This window comes from Vombatus ursinus, unplaced genomic scaffold, assembly GCF_900497805.2.
Source record: "Vombatus ursinus unplaced genomic scaffold, bare-nosed wombat genome assembly UNPS02014778.1, whole genome shotgun sequence".
Lineage (NCBI taxonomy): Eukaryota > Metazoa > Chordata > Mammalia > Diprotodontia > Vombatidae > Vombatus > Vombatus ursinus.
Genome location: NW_020954556.1, coordinates 324,250 through 338,391, shown reverse-complemented (window position 1 = coordinate 338,391; position 14,142 = coordinate 324,250). Strand labels below are relative to the sequence as shown.

The 14,142-nt window shown below is 35.3% G+C and overlaps 1 protein-coding gene across 1 annotated transcript in view; it reads left to right on the top strand.

The window, feature by feature from the left end:
• Window positions 1–14,142, top strand: part of XPO7 (exportin 7) — a 99,174-nt gene that overhangs the window by 59,849 nt on the left and 25,183 nt on the right. The window contains exons 2-9 of the mRNA XM_027865419.1: window positions 2,044–2,190; window positions 4,989–5,082; window positions 5,641–5,807; window positions 6,012–6,077; window positions 8,773–8,877; window positions 11,462–11,627; window positions 12,229–12,302; window positions 13,605–13,724. Of these exons, the coding sequence (XP_027721220.1) occupies window positions 2,044–2,190; window positions 4,989–5,082; window positions 5,641–5,807; window positions 6,012–6,077; window positions 8,773–8,877; window positions 11,462–11,627; window positions 12,229–12,302; window positions 13,605–13,724 (939 nt within the window). The remainder of the gene's footprint in view (window positions 1–2,043; window positions 2,191–4,988; window positions 5,083–5,640; window positions 5,808–6,011; window positions 6,078–8,772; window positions 8,878–11,461; window positions 11,628–12,228; window positions 12,303–13,604; window positions 13,725–14,142) is intronic.

The window sequence follows — 14,142 nt, the reverse complement described above, 5'->3', positions numbered from 1 at the left end:
GGACCAAACTTAGTCACATACATAGTATTCAGTTTTATTTTATTGCCCTTTTCAATTACATGGGTATATTGTCATCCTGGTGTTGCTTGCTTAACACGATATTAAATCATGTAAGTCATTTCATGCTTCTCCTTATTCTTTATATTCATCATTTCTTACAGTCCCATTATGTGTTTAGCCATTTCCTATTTGATGGGCACCTATTTTGTTTCCAATCTTTTCAAGACATTCATTTTAAAGACAAAATACTTTATCCCTGTCATGAAAGAAAAAAAAAGAAATGGGGTAGAGGTTACCATTTGTGGACAGAATTCTTGTGAATAGTCCACATATAAATGTGTACTAAGCATTGTCATTTTTATCTTCACTGCCAACAAAATGTGTATGACTGTATAATAAACATAACTTCTGTAGACTGAATAATATTTAACATTTTTCAGATATGTGAATGCTTATTATGATACATACAGCAAAAATTCACTTAAAACTATTGCCAAATTCATAGTAACTTGTTGTATGCTAATGATATAGTAACCATTATGAGTTCTTTGAAATCTTTTTTTTTTTTTAAACCTTAAAAGGGGAGGAATCTCCATACTCGAAAAGGTTAGGACACGCTGGAATAGATTTAGATCACTTTTATGTCTTGAGTCCTACATTTACATCATCCCTGCTTTTCTGGAATTAGTTCAAGATTTGGTGAGAAGGGTTTGTTTGGGGGAGTTTCCCTCTTCTTATCTCTAAGTAAACATATGCTGCAGCTGAGTTTAAATTGCCAGTGTCATTTAAATGTGTAACTGACCCAGGAATTTCATGTACAGCAAAGGAGAGAGACACTGTTCAACTTGAGACATGAGGTACTTGAGGGTAAAGGTGCGTAAATACTGAAGCTTCACTCTTTTTCTTGGTCTAGAGCTGTGATTTCATCACAGTTTTTCTGTAGCTTTTACTTAGAGAATTTCCTCAAATGCTGAGAAGCATGGTCCCATAGCTACTATGTGTGTGTGGAAAGTTGACCTGGGTCTAATTCTAAAGCTAGCTTTCTCTACTACTTCCCCTTACTGCTAAGAAAAGAACTTATTTTAAGTTTTAGTCACTGAAATTTATTGCCTTGCATTTCGGCATTGACTCTTTTTTGCTTGTTGGTGAGGCATTTGGGGTTAAGTGACTTGCACAGAGACACACAGCTAGTGAGTGTTATGTGTCGGAGGCCAGATTTGAACTCAGGTTCTCCTGACTCTAGGGCCGGTGCTCTATCCACTGCACCACCTAGCTGCCCCTCAGCATTGACTCTTAAAGACAGATGGAACATTAGAGATCATAACTAAGTTCCAGCAAAGTTAAATGAGCTGTCCAGTGTAACATTTTTCAGCAAAGCCAGCAACAGAAGTGAAACTGGAGCTACAATCAGATGTTCTGGGATTTTTTTTATTTTAATGAAGTGAACTAAACTAGGGGGTGGGGGGGGGGGGGGGGGGCAATATAAATGTATATTTTATAGAGTCACATGACAGGAGGGGAGAAGTGTAATTTAGAACTCAATGTAGTTTACGTGTGTAATGATTTATATGTAAAACTACATACCAGCAGTGCATTTGATTCATCAGTGATGAAATTGTTGGCAAAAATAATTTTTGGTTTTTCATTAGAATGACATTGTAGAAATGTCCTATAAGGGGTTGTGGGTGCATGTATTTAAACCAAATGGAGCAAAATGTTCAAAAATGGTACCATATCCTATAGAAATTAAAGATGTGTAAGACCTAAACTTTCTGAATGTATAGATTAGCCTCTTAAATATAGTATCTTTTAGTGGATCATTCTTTTGAAATAGTATATAGCCAAAAATACAGTTTCAAAGATTGTTTCAGTGGAAAAGTCTATGGAATACCTAGCTGTTTTTTATTTTTTTCTTTTATTTTTTTTTTAAGAAATTATAAATTCTTTTCATTAGCTGGGTGAATCTCTCCAAACACTACTCAAATGAAAAATGATCCTGTTTTCATGGAGTTTTTTTTTTCCTTTTTGGTTGATCTCTTCTAGAGCCTAGCCCAACTAGAGAACCTGTGCAAGCAGCTCTACGAAACTACCGACACAACAACCCGACTCCAGGCAGAAAAAGCTTTGGTTGAATTCACCAACAGTCCTGATTGCCTGAGCAAGTGCCAGCTCCTCCTGGAAAGAGGGAGTGTGCGTATGATCTGATGATTTCTGAAGAATAGTGGAAAGCTAAGAAAAAGCACACAGGGCCGCTTTAACTTAGGGGAAGGGATAGAGTCGGCAAAGAGTTTGGGAAGATAAGGGCACCTGCACTGGTTTTTAGCTTTGATTTGGTGTTGTTTTCTCAGGCATTCTGTCTATCATGATCCTGTTGGTTGAAAAAAGATACTAGTCTGACTTGTAGTTGTAATAACTGTCTACTCTGTGATTTTAAAATATATTTATATTTCTCTTTCCATAAAAATTGGCTTTACAGTGAATAGATCATAAAGGCCAAACACTGCCATGAGGAAAATTACTTTTAAAATTAATTTTTTTCTTTAACTTTGTTGTCTTAAACTAGTTTTTTTGAGAACTCTTCTTCAGTTTTTATACTTAATGTACTAATAAAGTTTACATTTAAGTAGAAATGATTTAATATCAGTAAGTGCTTTCACATATGTGATATTTAAATGCCTTCTTTTTCCTGTTATTCAAAATATTTGCTAAAAAAAAAAATAACCTTAAAGTGGTTATTTAGTTATGCATACAAACACCCTGAATCACAGAAGGCTTAGATAATTTGCCTATAAACAGCCTCATAAGAAAGAGGCCACTAAGTGACGCAGTGGAATGGAGCACTAGGAATGAAGTCAGAAAGATCTGAGTGCAAATTTGGCCTTAAAATTCTTAGTGTGACCCTGGGCAAGTCACTTAACTACTGTTTGCCTCAGTTTCCTCAGTTGTGGCACCTGGCTACAGGGTTGTTGTGAAGATCAAATGAAATATTATCAGTAAAGTGCTTAGCCCAATGCCTAGCACATAGTAGGCACCGCACACACACACGTTTCCTTTCCCTCCCCTTGATTTCCACTTTTCTTTTTATGTTCTAGACTTAACACAAAAAGATTTCATTAATGAAGATTAATTTATAAGTATCCTTAAATTAAGGATTATAAGGAATATAAAGCCTAGGAAATGTAACTGAGGGTGACAAGTTAGTAGTCAAAGAACGTATACTACCTTGGTCTGCAAAATAATTTTTGGATATGTCATTTTTAAATATGTTCAGACAGCTTTAAGGTGTCTCTGCAAGTAATGCTTAAAACTACTTGGTCATAAGATACAATATGGTTCTAATTACCACATTATACAGCCTAACAAACACTATACATCACTTCATGATGTCCTTAGTCCTCTTCAAAATGAAGGACAAACAACATACATCCCAACAAACCTTAATGAACCTCTGAAATTAAATCTTCCTCCTTGTATTGAGAGTTCTAGCTCATTTTATTGCCCATATTCTGCACATTTATGTCTGTGCATCTGAGGCCATGAGTACTTAGTGCTCCTTCTGAATGTGGCCTTTTGTAAATTATTGGGCCTTTCTACTCTTCTTTTTCCTTTGTCACACCTGTTCTTGATAATATCTGGTTTAGTGGATTTCTGTGACCATGCTCTCCCTGTTTTCTTTCCACACAATTTTCAGTTCAAAGACCTCTTGATAGAATAAATCTCTAAAGAAATAAAGTTTACTAGCCCTTGTATGAGGTGTTTGATCCTTGGCCAAAAGCCCATCATTCCTACATCTGAAGTCCCAAAATCCAAATCCTCTTCTTCAGCACTGTCTTCTTAACCAACTCTTCTCATTCCATGTCTTCCTTTCTCTTCTGAAGATACATTAGTAATGGAGTTGAAAATAACACCTATGCCCATGAGGTCTTTAGTTTCTTACCTGGGGCTTCATGTTCCCTAACATTGGTTTTTAGGATCTTTTTCTAGGTCACACACTGATCATGCTCAGTCTGAATGAGAAATATAAACCATATTTTGTGTCGTGGATTCAAGTTCGGTTAGTTTCCCATGTTAGATACATAGGTGTTCATTTCTATTATATTTTAAAATAACACTTAACATTAATGGACAGCCTGTTGCCTAAAAATGCACCTATATTCACTCAATTATTTATGGCCCTTTATTAAATTACTTTTTCATAATGACTTTGAACCTGTTCCATGCTTAATACCATGTTATAAACACATGGAAGAATTCTTACAAGGTTCTTTCAGGTGAATTTTAATTAGGTGGAATGCCTGCTTTTCCATGAGAATGGTTGTTCATTAAAACCTGTACTTGAATGTGGTAATTCTACGATTTTTATTTTTCATAAATTTATTTTATTAATTATATTTTAAAGCTCACTTGACACTGAGTAGCGTGTACAATTCTCAGAGCTGTAATTGGATCAATAACCATGCTGATGGAAAGGTGTCGTTTTGGGATGAAGTATACATCATGATTTCTAATTTTTTACTCTTATACATACTAAGAATATTTTGAGATAAAAGTCATCAGACATTCTTAGTTTTAAATAATATGAGTGACATCTGCTGCTCCGACAAGTTCAGATAGTCTTTCATACTCTAACATATCCTTTATACTTCTCTTTGCTCAGTGTTATGATCTGCCACCTCATTATTTAGCAGATATCTGAATTAGGTTCCTTATTATGGTGGAGCTTTTTGGTTCACACCAATTGGTTAAATTTATTTATTGTGTTTCCAGATTGAAGCTATATGTGCTTATTCTTAGAATGCTGTTTGACACTTATTTATCCTTAGAATTATGTTATATGAATTTCTAAGATTAAAATGCATCAAAATTCATTACTGCTTTTAAAGCAGAATTTGAGCAGCAAATAAATATAATAAATAAAAAGTCTTCTTCTGATTTATCAAGTACACTTTAAATTTTGAAACTCAGACTTTCTTGATTTGTTTTCACAGTCATCGTACTCCCAGTTATTGGCAGCTACATGCCTTACAAAGCTTATATCACGTACAAACAACCCTTTGCCGTTGGAACAACGGATAGACATTCGTAAGTCCAGAATTTTCTGTGCAGAAACAAATAAATTGCTGTTATTAGTAATGCTTTCAGTAGTGGCTAAATTCCTATCTTTGCTTGATAATGTTCTGAAAGTCGCTACACATCAGATCATTAAAACCTTTATAAATGGTGAGAATGCATATAGATGTGTGTTTGTGAAACAGTGGTGAAAATCTAGTTAATTTTGTAGGTGCCTCCCTCATCTTTTCTTTATCTGGGATTTTCTTCTTTGATTCAATCTTTATAGGCACCAGTAAATAAGAAATATGTAAGTAAAGGTTGTGCTTTTGTCAAGGACATTGTCTTTAACTGCCTAGGAATGTCTGCCTTTATGTTTCCCTGCATATAATATAAAATTGTATGTATAAGATTCATTAATCTGGAACTACTTTTGAAATTTTAGTTACTATTTTTTAATAAAATAACAGAAACCATGAAATTTTAGAATGAACACATTCATGTTCACAATTCTATGACAATCTAGTAATTTTAAAGAATGACACCTATTTGCCGATGTCTGCTATCACACTTATTATTTCTGTATTGTAGGGAACTATGTGCTCAACTACCTTGCCACTCGGCCAAAGCTGGCTACTTTTGTGACCCAAGCGCTTATTCAGTTATATGCTCGAATTACAAAGCTGGGTTGGTTTGACTGTCAGAAGGATGAATATGTCTTCAGAAATGTAATCACAGATGTCACAAGGTTTTTACAGGTGAGATTTTTTTTTTTATACTTTGCCACTTCTCCCCCATTCTCTGAAAATTAAATTATTTAACTGCCTGAGTTAGCAACATCAGCTTTCTCAGGAATATAGTAGCTTTAGCACCTGAAGTTCCTATGCAGACCCTCTGCCCCAAATAGAGGGTGAAAATGATAAATCCAAAGTCAAACCTTGTTGTCTTCTATTTCCCACCAGGATAGTGTTGAACACTGCATCATTGGAGTGACGATTCTATCTCAGCTAACCAATGAAATTAATCAAGTAAGTGCTACAGCCTTCCTCATTGAAGTAAGTGTTCTATTTTTTCTTTAGTATTGCTGTTTTCTGCTGTGTGTGGGATGATCTTTTTGGCAGTTGTGTGCTTTTGCGGTAAGTGATTAATGTCCTTTCTGAAACAGAATTGGTTGGCTTTTTCTCTACATGCACAACCTTCCTCAATCTTATTGCCACATTCTTCTTTCCATTTCCAAGTATTTGACTCTGCTTTTCCGGTTTCCTTAGTGATGTTAATGTTCATTGTTAAAGATAAGAGCCATGATGCTGAGGCACACTATTCTGTGTTAGCAGCATCTTGCCACGGAACGCAATTAAGTCCAACAGGATGAGTCACCAAATCCTTGCCTGCATCCTTTAGGTGCCTCTCTACTCCTCTACACATTATTATATCTTTATACTCACTTAAAAATCTCAAGTATCTTAACTGTTATTAAAGTTATTGCCCAGAACACTTTCAAAATACATAAAATAATCTGTTTTGTACTAAAAAAAATTTAAAAACACTAGGGGGAAAGTGGCTATTTTTAATTGACTTCACAAATGAGTTCAAACAAAATGTTTTTCTGCCCTTTATCTTGGGACCTAGCCAGAATTTGCTAATGGAAAATGGAAGATCTTTCTAGTTTGTTCATTTGTTAAATAGGCCAGTATTAATTCATATTAGTTGTACCTCTCCTTTAAGTTGTCAACAGATTAATTATATTAATCATGCTATTGCTTATACTTTTGCACACATTTTTCTTAACCCTGGCTCTGAGAAAGTCTAACTTAAGTTAGTGATTTAAGTTTTGCAGTTTGTAGTCTACTAAAGTCCATATCATGTTGTTTTGTTGCATGTAATTCCTATTACAATTAGTAGTAGATAAGCATGAGTTATCTGAACTAGCATACAAAATTTCCTGGGTTCTTCACTTTCATTTTTAATTATTAGCTCCAGAGTTAGCAGTGTGATGTTGGGGCTTAACCTTTCTGTAAAAAGGTTATAACTCTCTGAGGCCCTTTTGAGCTTTAAATTCTATAAGTCTGTAAAATACATTCATGCTATTAAAGTGTTTCGACACATTTTATTGTCTTACCCTTCAGAAAGGATCGAGTCATACACAGATTATGTTTCACATTTAGATGCATGATGCATAATATATTTCTGTGTCAACATTTAGAAATAATAAATTGTTTATTGTGTATAATCCAGCAATATATTGCCCAAAACACATAGATGAAAAAGTAAAGTACTAGATTTGGAAAGTATTTTCAACATCAAATGAGATGATATATGTAAAGTGCTTTGCTATTATCCATACACATTTTCAAGTTGTTATTTTCCATTGTGTTGTAATTGCTGTATTTAAGACAGAAAGTACAATTCAGTGAAAGTTTTACAACCTCCTTTGACTCCCCCACATAGAATAAATTGAAGGGAGTTCAGTGGCTTGATTTTCCTTTTCCCAAAAATAATTACTGTGTGACTTTTAGTGGGGCCAAAAGAAAACTGGCTTCTTTGGGACATAGCTAGTATGAGTACTCTGTGAGCTTCCAGAGTAAATTTTCAGGAAAGCAGTAAGTTGCTGAAGAAGTATGTAAGTACCATAACCTATATACTTGTCACTTGGTTAGTGCTCTTCCATATTCAAAAGAAGCAGAAGAAACAGTCTTGGCCTAAATGAAGTTTATAGCTAGGTGGGAAATCAAGACCCATTAGAGGAATCAATGAGAGAATCATACAAAACAGCATATAATAAAGTGATAATATGTGTGATATAGACTGTTAAAACTAACGTTTTACTTTAATGCCTCATTATGCTATGGAGGGAATGGATCCTAGGCTCAAAAGGCTATGCTAGTGGAACTTAAGTTTTTTCAGGTCCATCTACCAAGCTGGAGAGATTTTGAGTAGGGCATGGTGACAAGTTTTATGTCTCCTTTCTGAGGAGCAGCCTAGCTAAGTCTTAGAAAATATTGTAGGTTGGTCAAACTACACTAAAATTTTTGGCCTCAGTAATTCTCAAGAACTGTCTTTTAAACTTTAGAAGTATTTCAGTCTGAGTCTGGGGGCAAGAGGAATCCTTACATCGATTTAATCACAAGTTCTTAGTTATTAAAGTACTGTGTATATATAGGTAAACTGTATTTTACTACAGTTAGTACTAGACCAGTTCAGATGAGAGAAAGATTAAAATGAACTGGGACTTGAATTAATATACTGAATTTCCAAGTTAAACAGTAAATTTAGCACTTGGTAGTTGATTCATTGAAATACAAACCTTGCTGCAATGTCCACTTGTGAGATTCAGCTATAACCTAATAAGAATCATTAACATCTGTTAATTTAGTAATAATAATAATGTTACTTGCCTAAGTTGAAGGGGAAAGAAAAATTTTTTCCATGTAAGCTCTTCATCTCAGCTCTTCTTGCTTGTATTTCATCATAAAAATCTAATGATTTCCTTTTTGATTGCTAGAACCTAATTATTCTCCATTATTGCCCCTTGTTTGTTCCTCATGATAAAAGGGCATATAAGTATGTAAAATATAGACTGTAATTGAAAGTATTATTTTTAGTCTCCACATGGAGCATGTGGGACAAAGTTAGTATTTTTTAAAATATTTAGGATTTTTTTCCTGTTTTGTTTTTTGGTAATGAATTCTAAACTTGCATTTGGTTTATTCACTTTCTGCACAGGCAGACACCACCCATCCTCTAACCAAACATAGAAAAATAGCCTCCTCTTTTCGAGATTCATCATTATTCGATATCTTCACTCTCTCATGCAATTTACTAAAACAGGTGAGATTGAAGGTTGGGTCCTGCTTTATATATGTGGGGAAAGGAAAAGTAATTTGAGATGTGTTAATATTTCTGTTTAGGTGTTAATGCAATCCAGCAAAAATTTATTAACTACCTACTATGTACAAGGAATCCTGCCTGAGTACTGGAGATATAAAGACAAAATGAAAAATGTTGCCCCTCCCTCAGAGAGCTAACATTCTTCTGGGAAGAAACTTAGGCATCTTCTTTAGTCACCCTCATCTTTTATGTCCTTGAGAAACACGTTGGTACAGTGAAATGTCTGCTTGGATTTAGAGTCAGAAGACCTGGGTTCAAATTTCTACTTTTATCACTCATAGACCTATATAATTTAAGAGATGGCACTTACCCTATCTGGGTCTCAGTTTCCCCATTTGTAAAATGAGGAGATTGTACTAGATGACCTTGATGGTCTCTTCCAACTCCAAATCTGTGATTCTGCATAGTGCCTTTTTTAGAGTACTGTGCCACACTGATAATTATTACAAGCCTGTACCCTCCAGCAAGTCCAGAGCAGTTAATTGGCTACCTGTCCATCCTATTCTATTTTCTTAAAGAGATTTTGTTTATAACCAAAGTTTAAAACTTTATGCCTTTTTTTATTTTGAGACTTAGATCTCTCTATCTTACCCAGGCTGGAAGTGCAGCACCATTTGCCTAAACCTACTGCTGATTGGTATGGTACTTTAATCTACTCCCTCTTTCCAACCTGGGCTAGTTCATCCTTCCTTAGGCAACCTGGTGGCTCTCTTCCCAGGGGCTCACTGTATTAGTGCCAGATTTATTATGGACATCCAGTCAGTTTTAGTCCTACTACACTTCAGAACTCAAGGGAACCACTAGTGTCAGCATCCCCTGGTAGCAGGGATTACAGATATGCACCACCACTCAAAGCCATAATTTTTAAAATAAAATAAAACCTTCATGTAAAAAGAGTAATTAAGCACAGTGGTACTTATCTTCCTTATACTCTGGGAACAGGTTTAAGCTGCACTGTGTTAATACACAGAAACTAGGCTGGTTTGACTGTCCCCCACCAAGTGAAGTATAGTAGATAAACAAGCAACATCTGTAAGAAAGAGGAGTTTTAGGGTTGTTTTGAAACATCCATTCATGTTTACTAATCTGGAGGGGGATGCCGATATTACATAAAGAGATTACTTTTTTAAAATGAGGTAATTGATTGGTTAAAAGTTGTATTATTCATTGATAGAAATGAACTAGCAAGAGAGATGTTGTCTACACATCACTGACTCCGTTTGAGTACTTTGTCAGGACACCCTGTCAAAGGCTAAATGGAATTTGGGAGGTTGCACATGGTTAAGGAAATCACTTAGCCTCCAGTTTTTTCTGTTCATTTTTGTCATTCTGTTCTCATTTTCCAGGATGCCCCAATTTTTAGAAACAAATCAGCATTCTTTCTCTTTTTTGTGCCCTTTTCATCAGTTATTTCCACTGCTTCAGAATTCCCAAAGCATACCCAGGCCATACAACTTTCCCAAAAAAGTCTTTTGGCCCACATTACTTCTCTTTATCAAGGAGAAGCATCCTATATGTCTGGAAGAAAGATGTCAAACGCATGCACACCTCTGATAATATCAGTTGCAGTTAGCTGAAGTAGTGACTGAGATATGTGGATACTGTCACCCTCATGAGCTCCAGTTATCACCTGCCTCTTTAGCTATGTATCTTGAACTCAAAACTTTCCTTTTTTTGGACATAAATACTGTTGGTAAAGTTATATTCGTGTCCTTATCAGAAAAGGATGTGCACTAAGCTGAGGAACTTTTTTTTGAGACTTGTTTACAATTCCATCCCCAATATGAGACCTGCCAGGAGCCAACTGGACTTTGGCCTACAAATGAATTCACGTGGTATCACACTATGATTCAGAATTTCTTTTTTTTTTTTTCATTATGTCAATAGAAAAATCGAGTGTGCAGTCTTAGAAGTTTGGCATGTCTTTTTAAAAAAGTGAATCTAAAAAAAAAAGTGAATCTATATATTCTAACTTGATATAGTGTTGCCTAACACTTCTTTTTCTGCAAGGATTGATTAAAGATGCCCATGCTTATAAAAAATGATATACCAAACACGGAAATTTCTCTACCACCCTTCAGGCAATATGAATTCCCTGAGCCACATTTCATTATTCTCTCCCCTCCCCATCCTCACCCTAACCCCTTTTCCCCCATGGAAACACCTACCTTTTCTAAGAATGGTAACTCAAGTGGTAGATAAGGAACTGCACCATTTGGCTTATGGGTCAGTTTTTCTTAGCATTGGCATCACTTGTGTTCCCTGAGTTCATCTTGCTCTTCCTTTTCTTCCCTTTAACCAACAGTATTAGCAAGTGGTGACTGGCTGTCCCGTCCATAGAAAAGGATTTTTGCCAGATATTTGTGTAAAACTGAATGATTACTTATCCATATATAAATGTGTTCTTTGTGTGAGGATATAATCTGCTGAAATAGGAATATTCTTTCAATCTCAACTGCTTTTTCTTTATTCTGAGGAGGTAGTTTTTGTTTTGTGAGTGTTTAAAATCTCTTGATCTTTATAGGCTTCAGGAAAAAACCTGAATTTGAATGATGAAAGTCAGCATGGTTTGCTCATGCAACTGCTCAAACTCACCCATAACTGCCTAAACTTTGATTTTATCGGCACATCAACAGATGAGTCCTCAGACGACCTGTGCACAGTACAAATTCCCACTAGTTGGAGATCAGGTAACAATCAGAGAATTGGAAAACAACCTCATCACCTGAAATGGATCTGTTTCTGAAACACAGTACTGACAAAACCATTCAAGCACCATCTCCTTTAGAAATCCTTGTTAAAGTTTGAGGGGGGGAATTGAAAGCCAGAGATGGCTCATGAGAAGAAAGCCTTTGCATGTGACCTTCTTAGAGAGGATTTCCTTAAGGGGTGACTGCTCTAGAGATGTTTGATTAACCTCCTGTATTAATCATTTTAGGGACTTGTTTTTCTCATTTATGATTTTTATAGTATCTTTCTTAAGATCCTTCTCTATTTGTATTTCTGAACATATGAAAATTCTCTTCAGCATCATTTTAATAGATCCTTTAATGCTACTTTGTTCCTATATTATCAGATGCATAAATCTATTTCTTAAGGGATCTGAGAGGTCTAATTTAGCTTTGTAGCAATAAAGAGAACACTTTATATAGGAGTAAACATTTCTGCTCTCAAACTTTTTTTTTATATCCTGAGTAAGCATAAGGGTATATTTACTTGGACATATTGCCAGAAGTATTCCAACAAATGGATGCACACACTTAGTAAAGTGCTTTTTTCTATTTTTCTTAGCATTCTTAGATTCTTCTACCCTGCAGCTGTTTTTTGACCTGTATCATTCCATCCCTCCTTCGTTTTCACCTCTGGTAAGTCAGGACAACGGTCTCTAAAAGTAAAGATATTTTCAGCATTGAGAAATGAGTCTTATTCAAATATGTTTCAAGGCATTTGCTTCAAAATGGTGTAGTTACACCAGGGATAAACCCTACTGAGAACATGTGTGTGTTAGAAAGATTTGAGTAAGCTTACTTTAGCCCAATTAAGTCTGAACTAGTAATTTTTTTTCTTTTTAGGCAATTGGGGTTAAGTGACTTGCCCAGGGTCACACAGCTAGTAAGTGTCAAGTGTTTGATCTGAGGTCGCATTTGAACTCAGGTCCTCCTGCCTTCAGGGCCAGTGCTCTATCCATGGTGCCACCTAGCTGCCCCTGAATTAGTGTTTTAAAATATTTGTCTATCAACCAGACACTGAAGATGGTTAGGCCTTTTTTTAAGTACCATTATTAAATGTGAGTTTAGCCTGTACGTCACTTTGCCATGAAGGACAGTACTTCATCTTATATAGTTTGACTATTAAAAATCAGACTCACTCCTTCAAGCTTACATTATAGAAATAAATGAAAGGTGTAGTCTGATCCCAAATTTGGATACCTACCCAAGATACCGTATGGGAACTGCTTGTAAATAACATGCTCTCCTTGTAGAACAATCCTTAGCCTGGACAGACTCCTTTAAATCCTAAAGTTTTGTTTGTTCATATACATGGACACCAAATAGCAAAGGAAGGAGAGTTTTATAGCTACATAATGAAATATTTACTGTTTTTCATTGTTTCTACAACAGAACTAAGGTTCCTAGATAACTTAATGCTTTTCCAGGTTACTGAAAAGCTATTCTTGTAGCAGAAATGTTAACTCAGTGCAGGTAGATAAATGATGTGCTTTTTTATGGACATTTCGTTAGCTACTTAGCTAAGGCTGATGAAGTACAAAAAGGTTTGCTAAAAAAGAAAAACATAGGCCATTAAACAGAAATCTAAAGCAATTAAACTATTAATTGCTTAGCGTTTTAGAGCATTAAATATGTATGTTGGCAAGAACAAGAGAGGAACCATTAAACTGGGCAGAGAACAGTGAATCTAATTAACAGCTGTGATCAACTTGGTTCTAATGTTCCTACCTCAAAATAAAACTGCCCAGATGCCCTGAGTTATACCTTCCTTGATCTTTCTATACCATTAAAATTAGAGAGCCCAATGAGGTATAAAACAGATGCCATTTATAAGAGAGGACGAAGGCTTTTTTAGTTGAGAGTATTTGGGTAAAATAACCAGTTGTACTATTTTCAATTCTTTTTTTCTGATTAGTTTCTTTCCCTTTATGTTTTTAGGTCCTATCTTGTTTAGTACAAATTGCTTCAGTCCGCAGGTCCCTGTTTAATAATGCAGAAAGGGCAAAGTTTCTCTCTCATCTTGTTGATGGTGTTAAGCGAATACTGGAAAATCCACAGGTGAGAGTGCCACGTTTGGCAGTAGACTAGAAAAGAGTGTATCTTAAATTGTCCAGTGGTGTCAACCTTAAATAGAAATGGAGCCACTAAACCACGTGGAAAACTCCTGATGGGCTGCATATTGACTTTAAAAAAAAAAACAAAACAAAAAAAAAAACCACAAATTAACATTATCTCTGTTTTACTGTATTTTTTTAAAAAATATTTCCCAATTACATTTTCTTCTGGTTCAGGCTACACTTGGAAGTATTGTGAGCCCAGACTATATGTTTGACACCTGCTCAAGTATGTTTGCTTCCAAGCATACATGGGCTTGAGTCCTTACTCTTTGTGATGTGAGGAACTTGGGGAGGGAAAGGATAACTCTTTATTAGAGTTAATATATTATATGTATATTATAATATATATTATCTTATAG